This window comes from Mytilus californianus, unplaced genomic scaffold, assembly GCF_021869535.1.
Source record: "Mytilus californianus isolate M0D057914Y unplaced genomic scaffold, xbMytCali1.0.p SCAF_7, whole genome shotgun sequence".
Classification (NCBI taxonomy): domain Eukaryota; kingdom Metazoa; phylum Mollusca; class Bivalvia; order Mytilida; family Mytilidae; genus Mytilus; species Mytilus californianus.
Window position 1 is genome coordinate 55,626,192 of NW_026262723.1, and position 26,209 is coordinate 55,652,400.

At 33.3% G+C, this 26,209-nt stretch overlaps 1 protein-coding gene across 1 annotated transcript; it reads right to left on the reverse strand.

Moving 5' to 3' along the window:
• Positions 1 to 415: 415 nt before the first annotated feature.
• On the reverse strand, positions 416 to 16,035 carry LOC127707683 (uncharacterized). The gene is made up of 4 exons (XM_052212343.1): positions 15,857 to 16,035; positions 11,625 to 11,759; positions 6,562 to 7,389; positions 416 to 1,844 (listed from the first exon to the last, which is right to left on the reverse strand). The coding sequence occupies exons 1-4, from the start codon at positions 15,888 to 15,890 to the stop codon at positions 907 to 909; spliced, it is 1,935 nt and encodes a 644-aa protein (XP_052068303.1). The 5' UTR covers positions 15,891 to 16,035; the 3' UTR covers positions 416 to 906.
• Between the last annotated feature and the right edge of the window lie 10,174 nt (positions 16,036 to 26,209).

Sequence of the window (26,209 nt, forward strand, 5' to 3'; positions counted from 1 at the left end):
GGTAATAAGTATTTTTCGTATAAGTTTCATAACATTTGGTTGAGGCAAACTAAAGTTAGAGAACGGAAACCAATTTCGGGACGTACGGACAAACGTACAGACGGACAAGGGTAAAACGTTATGCCCCCTCCGCTACGGCGGGGGCAAAAAGATTTGTTTCGTATACTTGAATGGCTTAAGTTAGTTTTACACATTTACATAGACTTTTTTTTAAAAGAAAATCCTTTATCATATCCAAATCTTCAGAAATGTACTGTTATTATTAATTTACTGTCTTCCTGTACTCTTATACTAATTCACTGACAGCTTTTCCGTATGTAGTGACCTTTATCATGAGGCCTCTTGTTAGAACTTCGGCGACCTCACAGCGCAAGTGCAAGGGAAAACGTTATGAAAGAAAAAGTAAACACACGTGGAAAGTAGATAGTGTTAATTGCTTTTGAAAAGAAAATGTTAATATATCAAATCATATAACAACTGTTTTGACAAAGTTTAATTAAGAAATGGAAACGCACGGAAAATATATAAAAAAAACAACAAATAAACATTGCTCTGTCATTTCTTTTTTATTTTTCACGTGCTCAATGATTCTGTAATCATTGTTCTAAATCACGATTGGTAAATTTCGGCACCAAAAGCCGAGTCTTTGATCAACAATCACCGAATGGATATTTTTTGTTGATTTTACGTTATCATGATGTATTCGTAATAAATGTAACGAAAACGTGCACAGAGGACTTGGTTAAGTGTATATATGCATGCATTGGTTCAATAAATTCCTAAACCTTATTATCACCAGAAACTTGTTTCATATGACTTGCAGAGCAAACTGTATTGATCTCTTACAATTCAAGATAGATACACTTTACGTATTATCCTTCAACTCCATAATTTTTAATTTAATGTTCACTGAGTATCAAATTTTTTTCTGTCATGGTCTGTAAAAAATAGTTCCAACACATCACTGCATTCCAAAAAGCTCACAAATTTTGTTGGTAGATTATCTCTATTTATTTGTATAAACCTATGAAGGTTCTGTCCGAATTGTTTCCTTATCGAATTTCTACACATGATCTGCAGTGTTAAAGGTTTCTGGAAGTAATCGTCTATTTTAGACTTTAAATTATCGCTCCATTTATGTCGATATTCCCTCAAAAGTATCTTGTCGTTTTCGGTTATGGTATGAGCGCTCAATACTATTATGAGAATAAGGTCATCCTTCCTGAACAAGTGGCTAGCGCCGCGATCACAGATATACTGTAGCAGAGTCATTTTAGTGTCAATGCTTAAACTGGCGTTAGCTCTAACAAATACATGTAGCATTAACCTCCAATTTTCTGCCGTCTCCTGTCTTATCAAGAAATACTTCCAAGTTTCTGGTTGCATATAAGGGTCGGCACCGCATAACAAAATTTCGTGCATTAAATCGTATCGACGCAGGCGCATTGTTGTGTAAAAAGGAGGTGTTCCATCACTGGCGTCATTCACGTCATGTCCAATTTCTAGTAATCGCCGTATCATATGATCATTACGCTGATTAATATTCAAAACTGAATTAAAAACGCTGATTGTTTCAGACTGATCTTCAAAAAAGCTGTGGGAACCAGATTCAGTAAGTAGATGTTCTATATCTTTATATTCGAAAATCTCAGCCCATTTTAGAGCACTTAGGTTTTTTAAACATGCGTTCACATCAAAGTTTTTCTGTATAAGTAACTGTAATATTGGACTAGAATTATTCAGTACTGCGTCTATAATACATTCTGAAAATTCCTTGTAATCCCTGGAATTTGGATGAAGTCGCGGTAAGTAATCCAGTATAGTTTTGATTACATCAATTTTACCTGAAAAGTAAAGACAAATAAAGTTTTTCACTTATCCAACAATGTACATGTAACCAGATTTTAACTACAAATGTATATTTTTGTTTTAAAAGGGCATTTAATATAAAAGCTCATCAAAAACACATGACGTATATATTTCAGAAAATTACTAAATTTTAAATCTATTTGACATATATACAATGTAAATATTTGCTTGCATTTGTTTGCGTTATCATAATTCCGACGTTTTTCTGTCTTTCGTTTTACTACTAGTACAAAAATGTATCTCTAAAGCAGATACAAGCGACTGATTTGAAAAAAGTCACATAAATAAACTACTTAAGGGAACAATTCTCTTTTCTTAAATCTCTGTCATATAATAAAATGGCCCGAAGAAATCTTACAGGACAGTTGTCATACCATTACTAACAAGCATTCTGAGAGTATTGCATGGCAATACATAGTCCCCTACCGGTTAAGAATCCATTGTACTGGAACAAAATGCTAACTTGATCTATAACTTTTCACGGTCTAAACTATATAGCAACTATCAAGTCCAAGGACCATAACTCTGCACAAAATCATCAGACCATAACATAATTCAAACATGATCTGTAACTTTTCATGATAAAACTATATACCAAATTTCAAATCAATATCTTCAAGAATGAAGAAAAAAAGTGTGGAAAACTGATTTGCCGGACTGACCGATGGACAGACAGACAGACAAACAGACTGAGTGCAAACCTAAAGTCTACTTCGACTTCGTCGGTATAGGGGACTAATAATCATATCCACATAGTTGACCTTACATGAATGTGGTCATTCTCCTTACGTTTCTCCTTAAGGCAAAATTGACCTTATCTGAATTGGGCTATTCTTTTTATATCTATTTTTTTGTCATTCAGCTCCTAACGTTTATACATCCAAAATACTGGAAAAACCATCCTTTTTTTATGAATTAAGTCTCAATACTCCAAAACATAAAATCAGATTTTTTTAGAAATCGAAATGGAAATTATGTCATTATATATAAACAATTCACCGTGAAAATTGTTCCAAATATTTTATAGTTATAGTCAGAAAACTCGAAAATCCCCCTTTTTATATGAACTCAGAAACCACATCTAATGTTCCTCCTATATATGTATCATGCAAGATTACTACGCACACACGAATACAGACCAGATTGCATAAACATGGAAACATGGACTAAATTATTAAAGAATATATAAATTTAGACCCTCTGATATATAATAATGTCTTATAATAAAATGCTTCGCTGGGCGCAGCTTGATACGACCGTAGAGGTCGAACCCTGAACAGTTGGGGCAAGTATGGACACAACATTCAAGCTTGATACAGCTCTGAATTTGGATTGTGATTAAATATTTGACACAGCATAGGTTTCTGACACAGAAAGAATGTGGTCTAAGAACTTCAATTTTTTTAATTTACCTATTATGGTCCAATGTCCAAAATCAAAATACATGGCTAGATTCAGCATATCAAAGAACCCCATATATTCAATTTTTGTTGAAATCAAACAAAGTTTAATTTTGGACCCCAACTTGGACAAACTTGAAAACTGGTCCCATAATCAAAAATCTAAACACATGTTTAGATTCAGCATATCAAAGTACCCCAAGAATTCAATTTTTGTTAAAATCAAACTAAGTTTAATTTTGGACCCTTTGGACCTTAATGTAGACCAATTTAAAAAACGGGACCCAAAATTAAAAATCTAAAAACACGGTTAGATTTGGCATATCAAAGAACCCCAATAATTCAATTTTTGATGAAATCAAACAAAGTTTAATTTTGGACCCTTTTGACCTCAATATGAACCAATTTGATAGCGGGCCCACAAAATAAAAAATCTAAATACATGGTAAGATTCAGCATATCAAAGAACCCCATATATTCAATTTTTGTTGAAATCAAACAAAGTTTAATTTTGGACCCCAATTTGGACCAACTTGAAAACTGGGCCAAAAACCTAAAATCTAAATACATGTTTAGATTCAGCATATCAAAGAACCCCATATATTCAATTTTTGTTGAAATCAAACAAAGTTTAATTTTGGACCCCAACTTGGACCAACTTGAAAACTGGTCCCATAATCAAAAATCTAAACACATGTTTAGATTCAGCATATCAAAGAACCCCAAAAATTCAATTTTTGTTAAAATCAAACTAAGTTTAATTTTGGACCCTTTGGACCTTAATGTAGACCAATTTAAAAAACGGGACCCAAAATTAAAAATCTAAATACACGGTTAGATTTGGCATATCAAAGAACCCCAATAATTAAATTTTTGATGAAATCAAACAAAGTTTAATTTTGGACCCTTTTGACCTCAATATGAACCAATTTGATAGCGGGCCCACAAATAAAAAATCTAAATACATGGTAAGATTCAGCATATCAAAGAACCCCATAAATTCAATTTTTTTTGAAATCAAACAAAGTTTAATTTTGGACCCAATTTGGACCAACTTGAAAACTAAGCCAAAAATCTAAAATCTAAATACATGTTTAGATTCAGCATATCAAAGAACCCCATATATTCAATTTTTGTTGAAATCAAACAAAGTTTAATTTTGGACCCCAACTTGGACCAACTTGAAAACTGGGCCCATAATCAAAAATCTAAACACATGTTTAGATTCAGCATATCAAAGAACCCCTAGAATTCAATTTTTGTTAAAATCAAACTAAGTTTAATTTTGGACCCTTTGGACCTTAATGTACACCAATTTAAAAACGGGACCCAAAATTAAAAATCTAAATACACGGTTAGATTTGGCATATCAAAGAACCCCAATAATTCAATTTTTGATGAAATCAAACAAAGTTTAATTTTGGACCCTTTTCACCTCAATATGAACCAATTTGATAGCGGGTCCACAAATAAAAAATCTAAATACATGGTTAGATTCAGCATATCAAAGAACCCCAATAATTCAATTTTTGATGAAATCAAACAAAGTTTAATTTTGGACCCTTTTGACCTCAATGTGGACAAGGTTGATAACGGGGCCCAAAAATCAAAAATCTAAATACATGGTTAGATTCAGCATATCAAAGAACCCCATATATTCAATTTTTGTTGAAATCAAACAAAGTTTAATTTTGGACCCCGATTTGGACCAACTTGAAAACTGGGCCCATAATCAAAAATCTAAATACATGTTTAGATTCAGCATATCAAAGAACCCTAAAAATTCAATTTTTTTTTAAAATCAAACTAAGTTTAATTTTGGACCCTTTTGACCTTAATGTAGACCAATTTGAAAACGGAACCAAAAATTAAGAATCTAAATACACGGTTAGATTCGGCATATCAAAGAACCCTAATAATTCAATTTTTGATGAAATCAAACAAAGTTAAATTTTGGACCCTTTGGACCTCAATGTGGACCAATTTAAAAACGGGGCCCAAAATCCAAAAACTTAATACACGGTTAGATTCAGCATATTAAAGAACCCCAAGAATTCAAGAATAAAACCCCATTGAAATTGATCAAGAAATAAGCAATTTATACGAAGTATCTTCTTTTGCACAATACTGTGCAATTGAATATTTCTTGCTATTGTGCAATACTGTACAATTGACAATTTCTTGCTATTGCGCAATATTGTGCTATTGGATATTTCTTGCTATTGCGCAATACTGTGCAATTGAAGATTTCTTGCTATTGCGCAATACTGTGCAATTGAAGATTTCTTGCAATTGTGCAATACTGTGCAATTGAAAATTTCTTGCTATTGCACAATACTTATTATATAATAATTTACACATCCTGTTTGGTGTGTATCTCCTACCATATCATTATTATTTGCTTTTAAATATTAATCAGAAATAACCAACTTAAAATGGAAAATTTTAAAAGAAAAAAAAAATGAAAAAAAGAAAAAAAAAGAAAAAAAAAAAAATCCCCCCCCCCAAATTTTTTGAACCCCCTTATGATTCATCACCCACAAACTCAATCCCAGCCTTCCCTTTGTGGTATGGTACCTTGCAGTACAATTTCAGAGAGATCCATACACTTGAACACAAGTTATTGTCTGGAAACTAGAAAAATGCTTATTTTTGGCCCCTTTTTGGCCCCCAATTCCTAAACGTTTCGGGCAATTACCCCCAAACTCAATTCCAGCTTTCCCTTTGTGATATGGAACCTTGTAGTACAATTTCAGAAATATCCAAACACTTACACACAAGTTATTGTCATGAAACTAGAAAAATGCTTGTTTTTTGCCCCTTTTTTGGCCCCTAATTCCTAAAATTTTGAGGCAATTACCCCCAAAATCAATTACAGCCTTCCCTTTGTGATATGGAACCTTGTGGTACAATGTCAGAGAGATCCATACACTTATACACAAGTTATTGTCTGGAAGTTACAAAAATGCTTATTTTTGGCCCCTTTTTGGCCCCTAATTCCTTAACTGTTGGTACCATAACCCCCAAAATCAATCCCAACCTTCCTTTCGTGGTATTGAACCTTATGGTAAAATTTCATGGAGATCCATTCACTTAAACTAAAGTTAGAGTGCGAAAACCAATGTGTCTTCGGACGACGCCGGACGACGACGACGACGACGACGCCAACGTCATACCAATATACGACCAAAAAATTTTCAATTTTTGCGGTCGTATAAAAATAAGAAGATATGGTATGATTGCCAATGAGACAACTTTCCACCAGAGACCAAATGACAGAAGTTAATCTTACCTTTTTTCACGGCTAACTTCACCTGAAGCGACGTGACTTTAAACTTGTGATACTTCAGCAAGACGTCTAGCGTCTCGGCATCCCCTCGAAACACAGCGCTGTTTATCTCTGCTTTTAATGTGGCAGAATCAAGTTTAACTCCTTTCTCCATTAAAAACAAAATACATGACGTTGCATGAGTAGAAAACGCCCCTTTAAGTGCTGCTTTTAATAATTGACGGTTTTTTGTACGATCTATATTGATGAAAGTTTGTAATGCTGCTACTTTATCTAAACTAGCAATTCTGAAAATCATCGGAACAGTATTACACTGTATCGGATTAATATGGAAGAACTTTTGTCGAAGTTTATCTTGTAGAAATTTTGGATTGTATTTGCTAAGTAGCGAGGATATTTCTTCGTCTTCTGCGAGAAGAGCAAGATATAAGGGAGAAAATCCATTTTGTAAGGTATACCATACAAAGGACGGGAAAACATATTCTGCTAAAACCGGAAGCATATCTCGAATAACTTTTGTCCTTTTATATATTACTGCAAGATGTATCCAGTAAAATCCATAACCGAAGCCTTGTCGGTTTGATGTCGGTGTATTTTCCATGCTATCTGTCGCGTAATTATCGAATACTGCATCTAACTCCTCATCTGATACTTCCAGAACATTCATATCTGGTTTGTTTTCTTCCAAAAGTATGTGCGGACATACACCTGTAGCCACAGACTTTTCCAGACGATTTTTAATATTGTCGTTCGGTTCACTGTTCTTTGGTAAAACGCAGTTTTCCAACTCAAATGAACAATCACATGGCTTGTGATCTTTTACATATATATCTGAAAATAAATACGGATTGAGAAGTTTAAAGGATAAATTTTGCTATTGATGTAATACTTACACTACATTGTACAGTAACAATTAGAGGTAATACCTACATGTATATGTATACGTTTTAACTTTGGGTCGCCATTACTTGAACATTTAGAATTGTTATATGTATAGTATTATCGAACTGAGATGCGACATCAATCGAATTATAGTCATTTTCTTCCATAAAAATTATGTATCATCTATTTCATAAACTAGTACCTGATGGAAGATTCAGATGTACATTGTACATAAGTTCGTTCCATATATTTATCAATTACATGCAATTTAGACGGGTCTTTACTGAGTTTGGCCATGAACTGTGATTCATAACAGTACAAGAACAAGTCTGCTATTAAAGGGGCGCAATTGGTGCCCATAGGAATACCTACAACCTGTCGATACACTTTATTGCCGAAACGTTCATAAATATTATCAAGGAGAAAATTAAGTGCTTTAATAATCTCATCACACCTCCAGTAAGTATATCTAGCATATTTACCTTTCTAGTTAGAGAAGAAGGCTTTAAATGAGTTGCAGCAAATATATTTGCATTCAGATTTACCAAACGACCATTTTATTGTATAGGAAAACTTTTGTTTGATAAGATTGTGTGGAAGTGTAGTGTAAAGAGTTGAAAAGTCAAAACATGTTTGTGAGCGCTCAACTCTTCTCATATCATGGGACAGCTGTGCAACGTCAAAACATAAGAACAAACTAAAACTTCCCTTTACTATAAAAGCAGATGCAGATAATTATTTCTGTCTTTGATAATTAACCTCGTATGATCAAAGCTGATCAATCAATCAAAGATAAACCCTGCCCACGAATAAAGCTTAATAAGACTTTTAATCTGTCTTTTTGCTGCGAAATAAAATCGACAATAGGTCAATACATGTAGCTCTATAATAAAAAATAAAATATTAACATTAAATTGTAAATCGTCTTAAAATGTTTCATAAAATGCCTTACCTAGTTGAATGGATCATTAAATATTGAACATTTATGTTTATTTGAGCCAGAGACATATAATACAAATTGTATCATTCACAATCGACCAAAGGTCGAGGATAGGGCATACCTTTGTAATTTCGTTCCTATTTTTAAAATTAAATTTGTTTATCATAACCAAAATAATGTTGGTACAAAATTTCAAGGATTAACAAGAAATTTGATACGAAATAACTGTTACACATATGTGTTTAGTATATCTAGTCCGAAATGGTATGCATGCAGTTGGCCTAAATGGTACCTAATAGTATTTTGCGCATGGTAAGAAATGGATTTATTCTGGTACGAAATTGTAATTTTTTGTACGCAATGGCCATGGTATGAAATGAAAGTTTTACACCAATCAAGCAAAACCGTTTGAAAGTCACCTCTCAGTTCAACTGTTTTTGTTAAATATTTATTCATTTTATAATTACTGCTTTTAACAGTTACAGTTGTTAGTTGCTTTATGAAAAATATTCCATGCTAGTATACTTTGAACTAGCTGTCAGTAACTGCGAGTACTCTCGCAGATCTGTACTTTGTGTCTGTTTGTTGTTAGGGATGTATAAATACCCTTCCACGTACGGTCTGTGTTGTGTTAGATGTTTTTCAATTATGTATCGATCTGATGAGTTAAGCCCTTTTCAATTGATTTTTATAGTTTGTTCTTATGTTGTGCTGTAACACCACTGTCCCTGGCTAGGGGAGGGTTGAGCACTCAGAAACATGTTTAACCCGCCATATTCTTTATGATTGTGTCTGTCCCAAGTCAGGAGCCTGTAGTTCCGTGGTTGTCGTTGGTTCATGTCTGTCATATCTGTTTTTCGTAAATTGTTTTGTCATAAATTAGGCCGTTTGTTTTGCCAAAAAGGAAACTACACTCAAGATGAAAATACGCTTCTATTAGTATTACAATGCAAGTCCCAGAAGAATGCCAGTGCTTATTTTAATAGTGAAATTAATGATGTAACTTAAAACTTAGAAATTTGAGTATCAATTCATTATTATTATTCAAATATTTATACATGTAGTACGAATCTAAAATAAAAAGGGACTTCTTTTCCTAACACAATCGATATCACTGACTTGTATGGCTATGACACTTGAATTTTCTATTTTCTTAAATTATTTTTATAATTGCTTTCACTAGCTGAACAATTTTCATAGAGGTTGATTTCTGTAGGTTAAAAGTCCCCGTACTTTGCTTCCAAGATAAACAAAAAAAAAGTCCACATTTTGAATGTTACCAGAGAAGTAAGTAGTACTGACTACTGTTCTTACATGCAGAATAGGTACGCCAGACACATAAAAAGGCCCTTGACTCATTTGCTTAGAAAAAATATGCCTAGCACTTAATCTTATAGTCAAATTCTGAACATTCAATTTGACTTAATTATATACTAGGAAACAAAATCTGGGAGATACATTTACCCACTAGTTCAAAATTTCTATAACATAGGCATACATGGTTTTTAACATAATTTAAGCTAACATTGTTATATAAATTGTTTTTAATTTTAAACGAAATAAGGTTTCAAAGTAGCGACTGGTTCTGTAAAGATTATAAAATGTCTATGGGCATGCACCCCTGATACTGAGTGCATCAAATTCATTTTTAAGAATCTATTACAAAGCTGAAGAATATGATATTAATTGCTGTTAATATTAAAATCATGACAGCCCCTGATGAAATATGAAGTGAATCGAATTATTCTGATTTAAAACAACAACCAAATAATGTTGTTAGATAAATTTGATTGCAATATACTAATAATTTATATATACAAAAATATTTCGTTACAAAGAAGAGGATATATGCGTGCGCGAATCCAAGATTTAATGTTAGGTGATGGGTGGAGTTGGGGCTCCTGAGAATTAGCATTACAGGACCTTACTTTGACCCCACATTGGCTGTAATTTGACCTTCATTACATGTTTTCGTTTTTAAGGGGTGCCGCCTGAATCCGCACCTCAGTCCTGATATGATACTGTAATGTGACTAGAGTACAATGCATAGGCTAGACGAAAAGCATAGTATGGATAGCGTCATGTGAGTACAGTATAATGCTAAGATTTACCGAAAACATAATACTAGTATGGATATTGTACATTGCTAAGGCTAACCGAAAAACACACACATAATATATGATATCGTAATGTGACTGGTGTACAATGCCGAGGGCCTGAGGCTTACAGAAAAACAAAATATGGTCACAATGGAGACAACATGTGATTAGAGTGCAATGCTAAGGTTTTATTTACCGAATAACATAGCATGGATACTGTCATGTGGCTAGAGTACAATGATGAGGCTTACCGAATAACATAGTATGCACGAACACTGTCATGTGACTAGGGTATAACAGTCAGGCTTACCGAATGAAATAGTATGGATACTGTCATCAGACAAGAGTACAATGATAAGGCTTACCGAATAACATAACTTATGGATACTGTCATGTGACAAGAGTACAAAGATAAGACTTACCGAATAACATAGTATGGATACTACCGAATGACAAGAGTACAATGATAAGGCTTACAGAATAACAAAGTATGGATACTGTCATGTGACAACAGTACAAAGATAAGGCTTACCGAATAAATGGGGAATGTGTCCATGGGACACAGATGATGCCCCCGCTTGCATATAACGTTATAAAGGGACATAACGCAAGAACTGTAAAAGTGACGCTACCCAAATGTGTACTTGACCTGAGTTTTGTGGTAATAAGTATTGTGTATAAGTTTCATAACATTTGGTTGAGGCAAACTGAAGTTAGAGAACGGAAACGAAAAATTCTGCATTTTTTCATTTTGTAAAGGGGCATAACTCTAGAACGGTAAAAGTGACGCCACCAAAATTCAAACTTGACCTGTGTTTTGTGTTAATAAGCATTGTGTATAAGTTTCATAACATTTAGTAGAGGCAAACTAAAGTAAGAGAACGAAAACCAATTTTGGGATGTACGGACGTACGGACGTACGTACGTACAGACGGACAAGGGTAAAACTTAATGCCCCCTCCGTTACGGCGGGGGCATAAAAAAAACATAGTATGGATAATGTCATGTGACAAGAGTACAATGATAAGGCTTACCAAATATCATAGTATGGATACTGACATGTGACAAGAGTACAAAGATAAGGCTTACCGAATAACATAGCATGGATACTGTCATGTGACAAAGAGTACAACGATAAGGCTTACCGAAAAACATAACAGTAGTAATCATTTGTGGAGATGATTTCATAATTTGTATAACATCATCATCTGTTGCATCCCTTAATGTTTTAAACCAATCATACTGCTCTTGGCGTGACACTCTGTTTATATGTATCCATTCTGAAAAAAAAGATAATAAATTAAACAAACATTCTGAGAGTATTGCATGGCAATACATGCATAGTCCCCTACCGGTTAAAAATTCATTGTACTGGAACAAAACGCTAACTTGATCTACAATAACTTGTCATGGCGTAAACTATATTACAAATATCAAGTCAATATCTTCAAGCATGACGAAAAAAAAGTGTGGAAAACTGATTATTAAAGCTGAATTTTTAAGTGAATTTTCTAAGTCAAACAACCATAACTCTGCATAAAATCATCAGACTGGAACAAAATTCGAACATGATCTGTAACTTGTCATGATAAAACTATATACTAATTATCAAAATCAATATCTTCAAGCATGACGAAATAAAGTGAGGAAAACTGATTATTTGAGTGAATTTTCTTTGTCCAAGGACCATAACTCTGCAGAAATTATCAGACCGGAACAAAATTCGAACTTGATCTGTAACATGTCATGATAAAACAATACACCAAATATCAAATCAATATCTTCAAGAACGAAGAAAAAAATTATGGCCCCTACACATTAATAAGGGAAAGTGGGCAGTATCGTCATTTACATAGTGTTGATTTGTTGGACAAACATTTTTTTGTTCATGTATCAATATAATAAATTTTCTCAAATTCGTAATATTTGTTCTAAATGTTATGAAACATGGAAATTTTACATACAGACTGCCATGAAACATACAATTGACAATCACAAGCAAATATAAAAGCATAAATTATACAAGTAAACATAAAATAAAAATAATGGAATTTGTGATTGGACCAAATATGGTATCTTATAATTAGTAAACAGTAAGGGCTTCACAAATTTTTGTTTGCACACAATGATTTTTTAAGAGGAACTGAAAGATTTCAATCCTATTCACTAAGGCACTTGTTTCTATCCATGGGAGGGTCCAGTATCCATATAGCCAACCTTTCCATGGATAGAAACAAGTGCCAGAGCCTCTCATTTTAAATCGGACGAAAAAAAATGTAAGCAGAATGTAAAAGCGTACAATTATTGGTCCCAATACTCCTATATAGCCTGCTACCACAAATCTATGTAAAAAAAACAAACCGAAAATTGTGAGAAAGTAAACAAAAAAATAGTTAAAAACTAAAACTAGAGGCTCTAAAGAGCCTGTGTCGCTCACCTTGGTCTATGTGCATATTAAAAAGAAAGGACACAGATGGATTCATGACAAAATTGTGTTTTGGTGATGGTGATGTGTTTGTAAATCTTACTTTACTGAACATTCTTGCACCTTACTATTATCTCTATCTATAATGAACTTGGTCCGGCAGTTACAGTGGAAAATATTTTGTAAAAATTTACAAAAATTTACAAAATTTATGAAAATTGTAACTAGAGGCTCTCAAGAGCCTGTGTCGCTCACCTGTATTTACTGATGCTTTGGAAATCTTGTAAAATAAGGTTAAAATCATAATTAATAGTATTAGATATTAGATATTATAATGATATCTAAGATAATAACAAAAAACTGCAAAATTTTTGTAAAATTAATAACTCAGGGGCAGCAACCCAACAACGGGTTGTCGGATTCGTCTGAAAATTTCAGGGCAGATAAATCTAAATCTGATAAACGTTTTTGCCACCTGTCAGATTTTCTCTAAATGCTTTAGTTTCAGAGATATAAACCAATAAACTACTTCGCTAAGCGCAGCTGGATACGCCCGCAGAGGTCCAACCCTGAACAGTTGGGGCAAAAATGGACACAATATTCAAGCTTGATACAGGTCTGAATTTGGATTGTAATTAAATATTTGACATATTAAAGGTTTCTGAATAAATGTAGTCAAAGAACTTGAAATTGGTTATATGAATTGAATTTATATTCAATTAAAGATTTCTTGCTATTGTGCAATACACTGTGCTGTTGCGCAATACTACTAGTAAGTAAATAAACAAATAAAGTTCAATTTCTTCTCAATGTCATATTTGAAATTCATAAAAATCAATAGGGAGATTACATCAATAGCTAAAATAATTCACCAAAGTTTCATGAGAACTGATGAAAGCATTTTTGAGTTATTGTCGAAAAACTGGAAAATCCCCCCCCCCTTTTTTAATGAATAAAACCCAATAACTCAGAAATGTAAAATCTAAAATTTATAAAATTCTAAAGGGAGCTTACATCAATAGATATAAACAATTCACCAAAGTTTCATGAGAACTGCTGAAAGCATTTCTTAGTTATTGTCAGAAAACTGGAAAATCCCCCTTTTTTTATGAATAAAACCCTGTAACTCGGAAACGTAAAATCTAAAATTCATAAAAATCTAAAGGGAGCTCATGTCAATAGATATAATCAATTCACCAAAATTTCTTGCAAGTTGGTGAAAGCATTCTTGAGTTATTGTCGGAAAACTGGAAAATCCCCCCTTTTTTAATGAATAAAACCCCAAAACTCGGAAACGGTAAATCTAAAATTTATAAAAAACGAAAGGGAGCTCACGTCAATAGATATAAACAATTCAATAAAGTTTCATGCATATTGGTTAAAGCGTTTTTGAGTTAATGTCCGACATGTTGACGACGGACGGACGGACGGACGGACAGACGGACGGACAACGGTATACCATAATACGTCCCGTAAACGGGCGTATAAAAACTGCATTTTACCCCTATGTTCTATTTTTAACCATGTCGGCCATGATGGTTGGAAGGCGGGGTCATCGGACAAATTTTTTAAACTAGATACCCTAATAATGATCATGGTCAAGTATGGTTAAATTTGTCTCATTAGTTTCAGAGAAGAAGATTTTTGTAAAAGATTACAAAAATTTACGAAAAATTGTTAAAAATTTACTATTAAGGGCAATAACTCCTAAAGTGGTCGACTGACAATTTTGGTCATGCCAACTTATTTGTAGATCTTACTTTGCTGAACATTATTGCTGTTTACAGTTTATCTCTATCTATAATAATATTCAAGATAATAACCAAAAACTGCAAAATTTCCTTAAAATTACCAATTCAGGGGCAGCAACCCAACAACAGGTTGTCAGATTTGACTGAAAATTTCAGGGCAGATAGATCTTGACCTGATAATCAGTTTTACCCTGTCAGATTTACTCTAAATGCTTTAGTTTCAGAGATATAAGCCAAAATCTACATTTTACCCCTATGTTCTATTTTTAGCCATGGCGGCCATCTTTGTTGGTTGGCGGGGTCATTGGACACATTTTTTAAACTAGATACCCTAATAATGATTGTGGCCAAGTTTGGTTAAATTTGGCCAAGTGGTTTCAGAGGAGAAGATTTTTGTAAAAAGCTAACGACGACGGACGACGTCGACGACGACGACGGACGACGGACGCCAAGTGATGAGAAAAGCTCATTTGGCCCTTCGGGCAAGGTGAGCTAAAAAAGGGGGAGGTGTAGTATGGTCTGTCATCCCGAATTACCGGGGAAAAAAACCCGCTAAATCCCGAATTTCCCAGAAAAAAAGTCTTTACGGAGTCCCAATAGGTATAAATCACGAATTCCCGCAAAAAATAAAGGCCAAATCCCGACGTCCTTCCACCCCTCTAAAAACAAATTCAGAAAGTAGGCATAAAAGATAACGATAAAAAAGATACTAAAAACTGTTGGAAATCATATGTGAAATTTTAAAAGAAAATTGCATCGTAATATGTTTTTAATACCATTTTTTTTTAATAAATTTTACTAAAAACTAAAGCATGACATCATAATTAAGTGTTGAAGTGTAACAGTGATATATATCAACTACGCATTTGTCGTCTTTAATCATAATATATCTTTATGATTTTGTCATTTTAGAATTTTTGTATATTCAAATTCATAATCATGACTGACAGATCTTTGACAATTAGACTCGAAGAGTTTCTGTATTATTGTTGAAAACATACATCATGTACGTATGCTTAAGCTTACAAGATGTCCTTTGTTTTGCTTTTTGTTATGTCGATTTGTTTCTGTTGTATCGGCATGGTGATAAATCTAAATGACTTAAAATTCGTTGATACACACACATACATTACATGTACAGGTACAAAAATGTACATGTGTACACAATATTATCATAAACAATAAATAAATTTGTGTTTACCTTTTTGTTTTTCGTGGCTGTACGTTGTTCCCATTGTAAGATGGTAACACACAACTACGGATATTGATCTACGTTATATATGCAACTGACCACTCGGTGGATTTTCTACCTTTAACGAAGGATTTAGTGTATATATATATAATAACTATAAATAACGATGACCTGGTAGTAACTGCGTCAATAGTTTTAACGTCATAACGTGCTAAAAAATGACCCTATTAAAGGATACCTGTAACAGACAAAATATAAAACTTTTTAACACTCATCAAATGTTTAGATTTTTATAAATCCTTGGCTTTTAAATTTTGGGGTTTTCATTAATGAAGGAAATCTAGAATATCACTTCAGACGCATCAAATTAATAAAATATTATTTTCATTACCGGTTGTCGGGTTGATGTGTTAATTTGTAAGTGATGTATATTGTCACATTTAGATGCCAACCAAAATTATTCATCGAAGTAACCAAGGTTAATCGAAATTAATACGTCAGCTCTGTTTCCGGCTTCTTCTAATATATTTTTTTATAGCGGAGAAAACGCGTATATTTTGGAGATGTCTTTTTTAATACGTGAATTTTAGATCATCTACTTTAATTTTTGTAACCCTCGCGTCTGACCCATTTTTTGCTATACTATTTTCTCCATTTGATATTCAGAGGCGGATTTAGGGGGGGGGGGGCAGGGGGCCCGGCCCCCCCTTTTGTGGAAAAAATTTGGTTGATTATATTGGGAATCACTGAAGCATGACTGGAGCGGGGCCCCCTCTTAGGCAGTCAGTGGGCCCCCACTTATGAAAATTTCTGGATCCGCCACTGATGTTTGTTGCTCGTTGTTATTTTATATATATATATATATGAAAATACTGAATTTACACCATATATGGTCTGAATGATACTTTATAAATATAGTAATATTTATAAAAGTACATGTACATGTATCGTCTTGAACATACATGAAATATTTTCCACTGGACTTCAAGTAACAGCAAATAAATCAATCATGTACATTTAGTATATTATAATATATCTTGATTTTTTTGTCACCGCCTACAAACTGATATATAATTTGTTAACATCTACGCCATTTTGGGACAGTTGTCTCAATGCCAATTAATCCTACCACATCTTACTTTTATATAACCATCTTTGCTAAAAATAGAAAAGAATAGTAAAATGCTGCAGTATCTAATATCTGGAAAAGTATAATACACAGACTAAACCAATCTCTTTCGGATCAAAATATCACAAATTTACAGCAAAAATGAACAAGAAATCAAAATTGCTCGTTTTATTTTGTGCTATTTTTTCAATGTCCGTGTTCTTTCTACCATGCAGTAACATATATTTTTCTATAGAAAAAAAAGGAGATGTGGTATGATTGCCAATTATATAGATATTGACAACCGTTTTGCCGCCTATTGTCTTGAAAACTACTGTATATATATATATATATATAACAAGCCGCCTATTGTCTTGAAAACTACTGTATATATATATATATATAAACAAGTCTAAATTGAAAACAACGTTCAAACCTATGATTGCGTTGGATAAAAATCGCAATTTTTAAACGTGTGCATGCAAAACAAATTTCTTGTTAGAGGGGTCTAAATACAGCACAAACAACATTTTCAAAAAGACCAAAAAAGTGAGAAAGTATATTTTAAAAAAAACGCATTTGACTAACAGGTCGAACAACAAATGTTCTTAAACCCTGCTGACTGCCATTGGCGATTGCCAAATAAACGGATCACCGATGTAATAAATGGGTCTTAATTTTAAATATATATATACTTTTCACTTTTTTTGGTCTTTTGGAAAATGTTGTTTGTGCTGTATTTAGACCCCTCTACCAAGAAATTTGTTTTGCATGCACACGTATAAAAATTGCGGTTTTTATCCAACGCAATCATAGGTTTGAACGTTGTTTTCAATTTAGACTTGTTTATATTGTTTTCGTTTGGGCTTGTATTACATTTGCCTTCGGATTTATATGATCCGTTCATCCTATTTCGACTCTTCAAAATTCAAGAGTCTATCCTAAATTGAGGTAAATTATATGATCTTCCAAATACCGTTTCGATTCCTAACATCACTGAAGAGACATTAATTGTCGAAATCCGGATATGGTGTTCTAATTTTTGCACCTTTTGTTTGCGGTATACCATCTTTTCCGCAAGTTTTTGTTTTCTGTTTGGTATTATATTAATAGTTAAGATCCATTTTGTTACATCTGGTGATCCGTTTATTTGGCAATCGCCAATGGCAGTCAGCAGGGTTGAAGAACATCCGTTGTTCGACCTGCTAGTCAAATGCGTTTTATTAAAATATACTTTTTCTCTTTTTTGGTCTTTAGGAAAATGTTGTTTGTGCTGTATTTAGACCCCTCTACCAAGAAATTTGTTTTGCATGCACACGTATAAAAATTGCGGTTTTTATCCAACGCAATCATAGGTTTGAACGCTGTTTTCAATTTAGACTTGTTTTTATTGTTTTCGTTTGGGCTTGTATTATATTTGCCTTCGGGTTTATATGATCCGTTCATCCTATTTTGACTCTTCAAAATTCAAGAGTCTATCCTAAATTGAGGTAAATTATATGATCTTTCAAATACCGTTTCGATTCCTAACATCACTGAAGAGACATTAATTGTCGAAATCCGGATATGGTGTTCTAATTTTTGCACCTTTTGTTTGCGGTATACCATCTTTTCCGCAAGTTTTTGTTTTCTGTTTGGTATTATATTAATAGTTAAGATCCATTTTTTTACATCTGGTGATCCGTTTATTTGGCAATCGCCAATGGCAGTCAGCAGGGTTGAAGAACATCCGTTGTTCGACCTTCTAGTCAAATGCGTTTTGTTAAAATATACTTTTTTCTCTTTTTTGGTCTTTAGGAAAATGTTGTTTGTGCTGTATTTAGACCCCTCTACCAAGAAATTTGTTTTGCATGCACACGTATAAAAATTGCGGTTTTTATCCAACGCAATCATAGGTTTGAACGCTGTTTTCAATTTAGACTTGTTTTTATTGTTTTCGTTTGGGTATGTATTATATTTGCCTTCGGGTTTATATGATCCGTTCATCCTATTTTGACTCTTCAAAATTCAAGAGTCTATCCTAAATTGAGGTAAATTATATGATCTTTCAAATACCGTTTCGATTCTTAACATCACTGAAGAGACAATAATTGTCGAAATCCGGATATGGTGTACTAATTTTTGCACCTTTTGTTTGCGGTATACCATCTTTTCCGCAAGTTTTTGTTTTCTGTTTGGTATTATATTAATAGTTAAGATCCATTTTGTTATATCTGGTGATCCGTTTATTTGGCAATCGCCAATGGCAGTCAGCAGGGTTTAAGAACATCAGTTGTTCGACCTTCTAGTCAAATGCGTTTTATTAAAACATACTTTTTCACTTTTTTGGTCTTTTGGAAAATGTTGTTTGTGCATTTGAATGGGGACATATAGTTGAAACCCCCCTTTTTAAAAATGACTGGTTCCGCCCCTGAGACCCCTCTACCAAGAAATTTGTTTTGCATGCTCACGTATAAAAATTGCGGTTTTTATCCAACGCAATCATAGGTTTGAACGTTGTTTTCAATTTAGACTTGTATATACATGTATATATATATATTTACTGCCACGTCCTGTCAGTACTTAATTAGTATGTGATTTTGAATATCTTAAAGGCACCTAATTTTTCATTTTATGTTTCAGTTTTTCCCAGTTACAAAAAGAGCACAACGACAATATACATTTTTATATTGCAGACTTTTGACTCGGAGTATAGTATAACTTTCCGACAGTAAACCTTCTCTGTGGTAGGACATTCTGGTACTCGGCCAAGTACATTGTAGGAGCAACTGACAAAAGCAAAAAATGAAGCTTAAAATCAGTGCAATTTGGTAAAAAAATAGACGAATAAAATCACCTTTAAACAGCATGCTTACTGTTGTCATTTCATCCTTTTCAGTTTAACAGGAGACCTCCCTACTTTGATATTTTCCCTAATTTTATGTATTCATTAGATATGAGAAGATGTGGTATGAGTGCCAATGAGACAACTATCCATCCAAGTCACAATTTGTAAAAAACATGTTCTTGGATTAATTTGCACTTCTCATGAGTGCAAATTGGAACCACACTTTTTTTAACGGTAGAATCATCAAATTTGGCAATAATGTACCTCAGGGGATAGGTAAACCAATACAAAAGAATTTTTGGTGTGGCTCGCCTGGTTCGGCAACTGGAGTGAAAACAGTGACAAAATCCTGTAGGATATTATTTTCTTCCATAGGATTTTAAAAAAATCCAATAGGATTTTAAAAAATCCTACAGGATTTTATGAAATCCTATAGGATAAAGTCATAATCCCGTAAGATATTTTTAATATCCTATGGGATATTTAAATCCTATCGGATTTATTTATCCTATAGGAAAATTTATCTCCTATGGGATAAAATTAATATCCTACGGGATTTAAAATCCTGTAAGATTTTCAAAAAAAGTGTTAAATCCGATGGGATTTTTTTATCCTATAGGATTATCATGAACGACTTTTTGTCAGAAACAAATGTCCCTTTAATAGGATTATTTTTTCTCCTAAGGGATTTATTTTGTCCAATGGGATGTTTTCTCTCCCACAGAATAATTTTTCTCCTCCTGGATTTTTTTTCTCACCCTTATGATAAATTTTGTCCGGTAGGATACTTTGTTCTCCCTTAGGATAAACTTTGTCCTATAGGATTATTTTTTTCTCTCATAGGATAAAATTTGGATATGTTTTGTCATCTAAGATGGTTTTGTCAGTTTTGTTGGTATTTTACAAACGTTTACAATACTGTTATGATTGTCAATGCAAATAATTTGTGTGGTCCAGACTAAGGAGCATCACAAATCAATAGGAAAGATATTTAGACAATAAAAACTGTTTATAGATATAGGAAGATGTGGTATGAGTGCCAATGAGACAACTCTCCATCCAAGTAATAATTTATAAAAGTAAACCATTATAGGTCAAGGTACGGCCTTCAACACGGAGCATTGGCTCACACCGAACAGCAAGCTATAAAGGGCCCCAAAAATTACTAGTGTAAAACCATTCAAACGGGAAAACCAACGTTTAGCTTGTATTGTTAGATTGCAGTCTCATATATATCACAGCGATTCCGAAATGATTTACTTTTATCAAATCCTTATTTTTTTCATTCTAATTGGTGAATCGTACTAAACATTTTTTGGGGCCCTTTATAGCTTGCTGTTCGGTGTGAGCCAAGGCTCCGTGTTGACGACCGTACTTTGACCTATAATGGTTTACTTTTACAAATTGTGACTTGGATGGAGAGTTGTCTCATTCGCACTCATACCACATCTTCTTATATCTATAAACAAAATGAATGACATTTCAATATCATATAAAGTTGTCGTTAATGCGATATATCCAATGGCTATTTTCGGTAATTTCCGTTTCATGCATGCATTTTTTTTCATTGATATTTGCTGAACGTTTAGTGGCAAATATTTCATGCATGTTATTGCCGACCTTGAAATCTTATAAAGACCAGACCATACGAAAACAGTTAAGTAAATCTCCTCCAACAATTAAAAATTTAAACAGATTGTAACACAACTTCTAATCAAACAGACCTAGATGCATAGGGTCCTTGAGAATATTCAGATAAATACTCACTTTGGTTTTGATTATGTTCTTTGCCTACACTACGTGACATGCAAATGCAAAAAGTAATAATTAATGTTCTCTGTCCAGTCCGATTGATTAATGAATATTGTTTTGTTTGTTTGTCTTAATTCAAAACTGTGCCTGTTAACTTCAGTGAATAAAATCGTATTGAAAAGGCCTAAATGTAATAATTATATTTAGAATCTAGTAATGTAGGTTTGAGTGGCTCGCTCAAAACTGGTATAGATGAGATATGTTGGCAAGATTGACAATCGTTCTTAAATTGAAATACAATGTATAACATTAAAATAAACACTTTTATTTTAATCTTCCGTCATTTCCTTCACACGTATTAACTAAGAAATCACCCCTTGAAAATATATTCTTACATGTCTTAGTTCCATAATAAATTGACATAATCTTATATGATAGACCGTGGACAGTACATCTAAGAACGAAAGAAAAAAATCTAAAAAAGGAAAAGATATTACTGTTCATCCATGTAGTTGTTTTCAAAGAGATAACTGAAAAAAAGGCCGTTAAAGTTTCCATAATTATTGAAACATATACATGGAAAAATTACTTTATATTATTGTGCAATATCTTGCCTTCGTATACTGTTTACAAGAATTATTTATGAAGTTGTTTGATAAATGTTGTTTGTTTTACATCCTGTGGCAAATATTTCATGTATGTTTATAACGAGAACACATTAATTATGAATACAATAGGTAGGCCCTACATAGCAAAAATAAAAGGTCGACTGTGAGGATGGACATGAAACTTGGAATGCCACTGAAAAATGAGGGTATATTGGATAAAAACAGAAATTTTGCCTTGCAACAGCTGCCCACACACGGATTCCTCAAATAATTGCTGCAAGAGTACCTAATGTGCAGAAAGCATTCGTGCATGAAATCTACTCTGAAGTCGACCATCGATATTCAAGTGAAGTTTTCAATGATATCAATTGGTTAAATACTTTTTGCTGGCTTAAGTAAAAGGGAGTGTTCTTTGAGATTGGATTATTTATTGCACTTTAGTTTTTTGGTATGATATTCTATTTTTCTGACAGCTTCGGATTTCTCACGGTAGTGTTTTTGCCTCTAGTGCGGGAGGTCGTGGGTTCAAACCCCGGCCGGGTCAATCCAAAGACGTCAAAATTTGTACTTGCTGTTCCTCCGCTAAGCAAGTGGCATTAATGATTAAAAACAAAGACTGGTATGCCCGGGTGGCTGACATGTCTTACCACGGACTGTTACCTTGTGAACTAGCATGTTAAAAATCTATCTCTGCTTATCGGTCTAGAACAGGGTTCTGTGCCTGTTGGGATATCTTCAATGATAGGTAATATTTAATTAGCTTCTTACTTTATTTATACATGGGGCAGTTTTTAGCTTGATATTTTGTATAGGGATCTCTCTATTATAAAATACTGCATGTTGACTCTAAATGTCTTGATTGTCTGTGTCGTTGGGTTGTTGTCTCATCAATATTTACCCTTATCCCCTTTTATTCGAACCCAAAGGGTTGACTTGAGTATAAGAAATATTGTCCTCTCTTGACTTTTCCCGTTCGACAGTAAACCTTGCTGAAAAGTTACGTCCGTTTGGAATAAGATTGATCTTTGGCAAGGATAAAACTCACTAGAATAAAGTTGAACCATGATTAAAACCATACGGTAAGCTATTACCATCCCAACCTACCCCTTTTTGCAACGGTAGATGAATGCCCCATCCCCCCAAAAAAACGAAAATGAGTTAACAGGCAATAACGGCCTCTTTAAGTAATGATTTATGGTGTGTTTTTTAAAATAAATGCCTATTGCAGCTAAAATTTCCCGGTTTTGGACAGAATAAAAATAAGGAGATGTAGTTCGATTGACAATGAGACAACTATTACACTATTACTATCCACCAAAGTTCAGATGAAGCTGGTGTAAGCAAAGTCTGGATTTGTACTCTTAATACCGTCAGATTATCGATAGCACCGTAGATAATCAAACAAAGGCACTTTGATATTATTATGATATTTCACTTGCCTGTTTTTCCCGATCCTATTTTGGACCCCCTGCTTCTAAGCGGTACATGTGTTATTAGTCATAGATATAAGAAGATGTGGTATGAGTGCCAATGAGACAACTCTCCATCCAAGTCAAAATTTATAAAAGTAAACCATTATAGGTCAAAGTACGGTCTTCAACACGGAGCCTTGGCTCACACCGAACAGCAAGCTATAAAGGGCCCAAAACATTACTAATGTAAAACCAGAGACATATATACACGTGAATATATGTCTCTGGTAAAACCATTCAAACGGGAAAACCAACGGTTTAATCTATAACGATAAACTTTTGCTAAATAAGTTGTCTACGCTGGGTAAATTAGCGGTACGTTTAAAACCCGCTCAGGACCTCCTGAGTGCACTCAGGACATAAAAAATGCACCCAGGACATGTAATAGATGTTTAGTGACCGTTAAGGATATGCATTCGATAGGTAATTTAATTTTTGATCTTAACTTTTTGTTTTGATAAAATCAATTCAATATTTGAGAAGTAATTTAAGTTTTTATCGGCACGTGCCGTTATTTGGGATCTGTCACGCACGACCGATGATCATATTTAATACCAATTATCGTGATTGGGTCGTTTGATCTTTAATAATTAGGAGTGTCACTGCCATTAGTGATGGTAATAAACACATACAAGTAAATTTGATAAACCATTAAAAAGGGTTCCTTTGAAAAGTCATAAAGTTTAACATAAATTATTTTTGCAAAAATGTTTAATAAAGTTTAACTTATCGTTTTGTTTGTAATAATTGAAGCCAATTGAGAAATCTTCACAAAGTCGGAAAATTTTCCATTCAGCTTATTTCATTTGAAAAGGTTAAAAAATATAGATCGAAATCATTATAAAATGTGGCGTCCTTGAAGATCAAAACCCCGTTTTAACAGCGTTTTGTCTACTTTTGACTATTGCCGAACATTCTAAAACATTATGAAACTCGTCGCCAATATCACCGGAATTACATAAAGACTTAGTACAAATAAAATATTCTCTGATTATTTTGCCATCTACCAGTTTCAATAGTAATGTTTGTGTTCAAGTTCTAAATCTACAAAAAGAATCACTATTTTTGTTATATAGAATATCAAAGAAGGCCTCGCAAGTTAGACAGTTTTTTGCATAGACTTTAATCTTTTGTTTTTTTTGCCTAAATTTCTTGATATTCCTGATAGAATTGAACATTATTAAAAGACAGCTTACATATATGCAAAATTTTATTTTAAAAAATCTTGTGCCATTAAAACTCATTCTTGTCCAGTAAAACATTTCTTGAAACATCGTTAATCACGTCGTCAGAAACCTTGAAAGGGGATTTTTTGACAAGTCAAGATACATATCGAAGTCAAAATACAGTATTTAAGGTGCATCTTCTAATTTTTTTTCTTTAATCTTTACAAATTCTATAGAAATAATAAATCATAACAACCCGATATTTCTCAACCATACATTAATGCGAGTTTGAAATGCAAAAACGTGAATCAGAGTAGAAATATTTCTTTTAAACGGAAAAAATGTCTATACATGATTTACATGTATGATGCGGGAAAAGCCACACATATTTGATAAAGTCACAAATATGTTAGAAAATATCATCCAATTGTACACGTTGGGAAAAAGTCCGTGAAAAAGGTTAAAATATTTTTTTAACATCTTAATTCATATTTTTATTTATATTTAATCTCAATTACCAGATTAAAATTTTCAAACCTACTTAAACATTGCAGGTGTACGCTTACTACCATGTGTCTATACACAGAAACTTTTAGGTGTGAAAATAAAATAGATGTAAGAAATTTATGTCAATTTTATGAGGGTCTGTATGGGGGTCCTTCAACACTGTATTCTATTATTTTTTCAGTCTTTTTCTTTATTCTTTATATATTAGCACTTTATCATTCTCTATTCGTATTTTTTTTTCGATTTTTCTGTATTCATTATTTATTTGCCTTTGTTCGGGACTTTTTACCCATTATTCTCTATATATTCTGTAGCCCAATTCAGACCCTGATTTTTAATGAACCGTTAGAAAAAAAACATCTTGAATGTGGCATAAGCATGAATTTACCTCTACTCCAACCACAGGTGTTCTTTATAATCTTTTGTTGTAAATAACAGAGTGTCAGCTAAGATGTGACAAGCGAAATGATTTCAAGACCGTCATTTTTTACAGGAACTTATTTTTACCAAAACTTATTTTGTTTGACTAAATATCTTTCAAAAAAAGAACGACTCCGCATAGCGGTGTGTAGAAATACCGCAAAGGACTAAGTCTTCTTAGTGCATTAAGAACAAAGTTTTTGCACTAAGGTCACTTGAACGGTGTTTTAGGAGCACAAATAACATGGATTAAAGAAGATATAAACAATAAATATGAAATTTAGTATCAATAGATATTTTGAATTTGAAGTTAAATGACCTTTTAATCATCGCGTACCAACCGGCACGTGACACAAGATAAAGTACATATTCCAAATCATCGTGTTCAGTGAATCATATCTGGGACTATTATACTCAGACAACGCCATGGCTAAAAAAGAAAAAGACAAACAGACAAACAACAGTACACAAAGCACAACATAGAAAAATAAAGACTAAGCAA

Bases quoted from the DNA above. Each gene is read 5' to 3' on its own strand.
- LOC127707683 (XM_052212343.1), bottom strand. From the start codon at position 15,890: ATGGGAACAACGTACAGCCACGAAAAACAAAAAG. The intron at 11,760-15,856 runs GTAAACACAAAT...CTTTTTTTTCAG, and splicing joins CAGCCACGAAAAACAAAAAG to AATGGATACATATAAACAGA. The intron at 7,390-11,624 runs GTAAGCCTTATC...ATTTATTTTCAG, and splicing joins TACTACTGTTATGTTTTTCG to ATATATATGTAAAAGATCAC.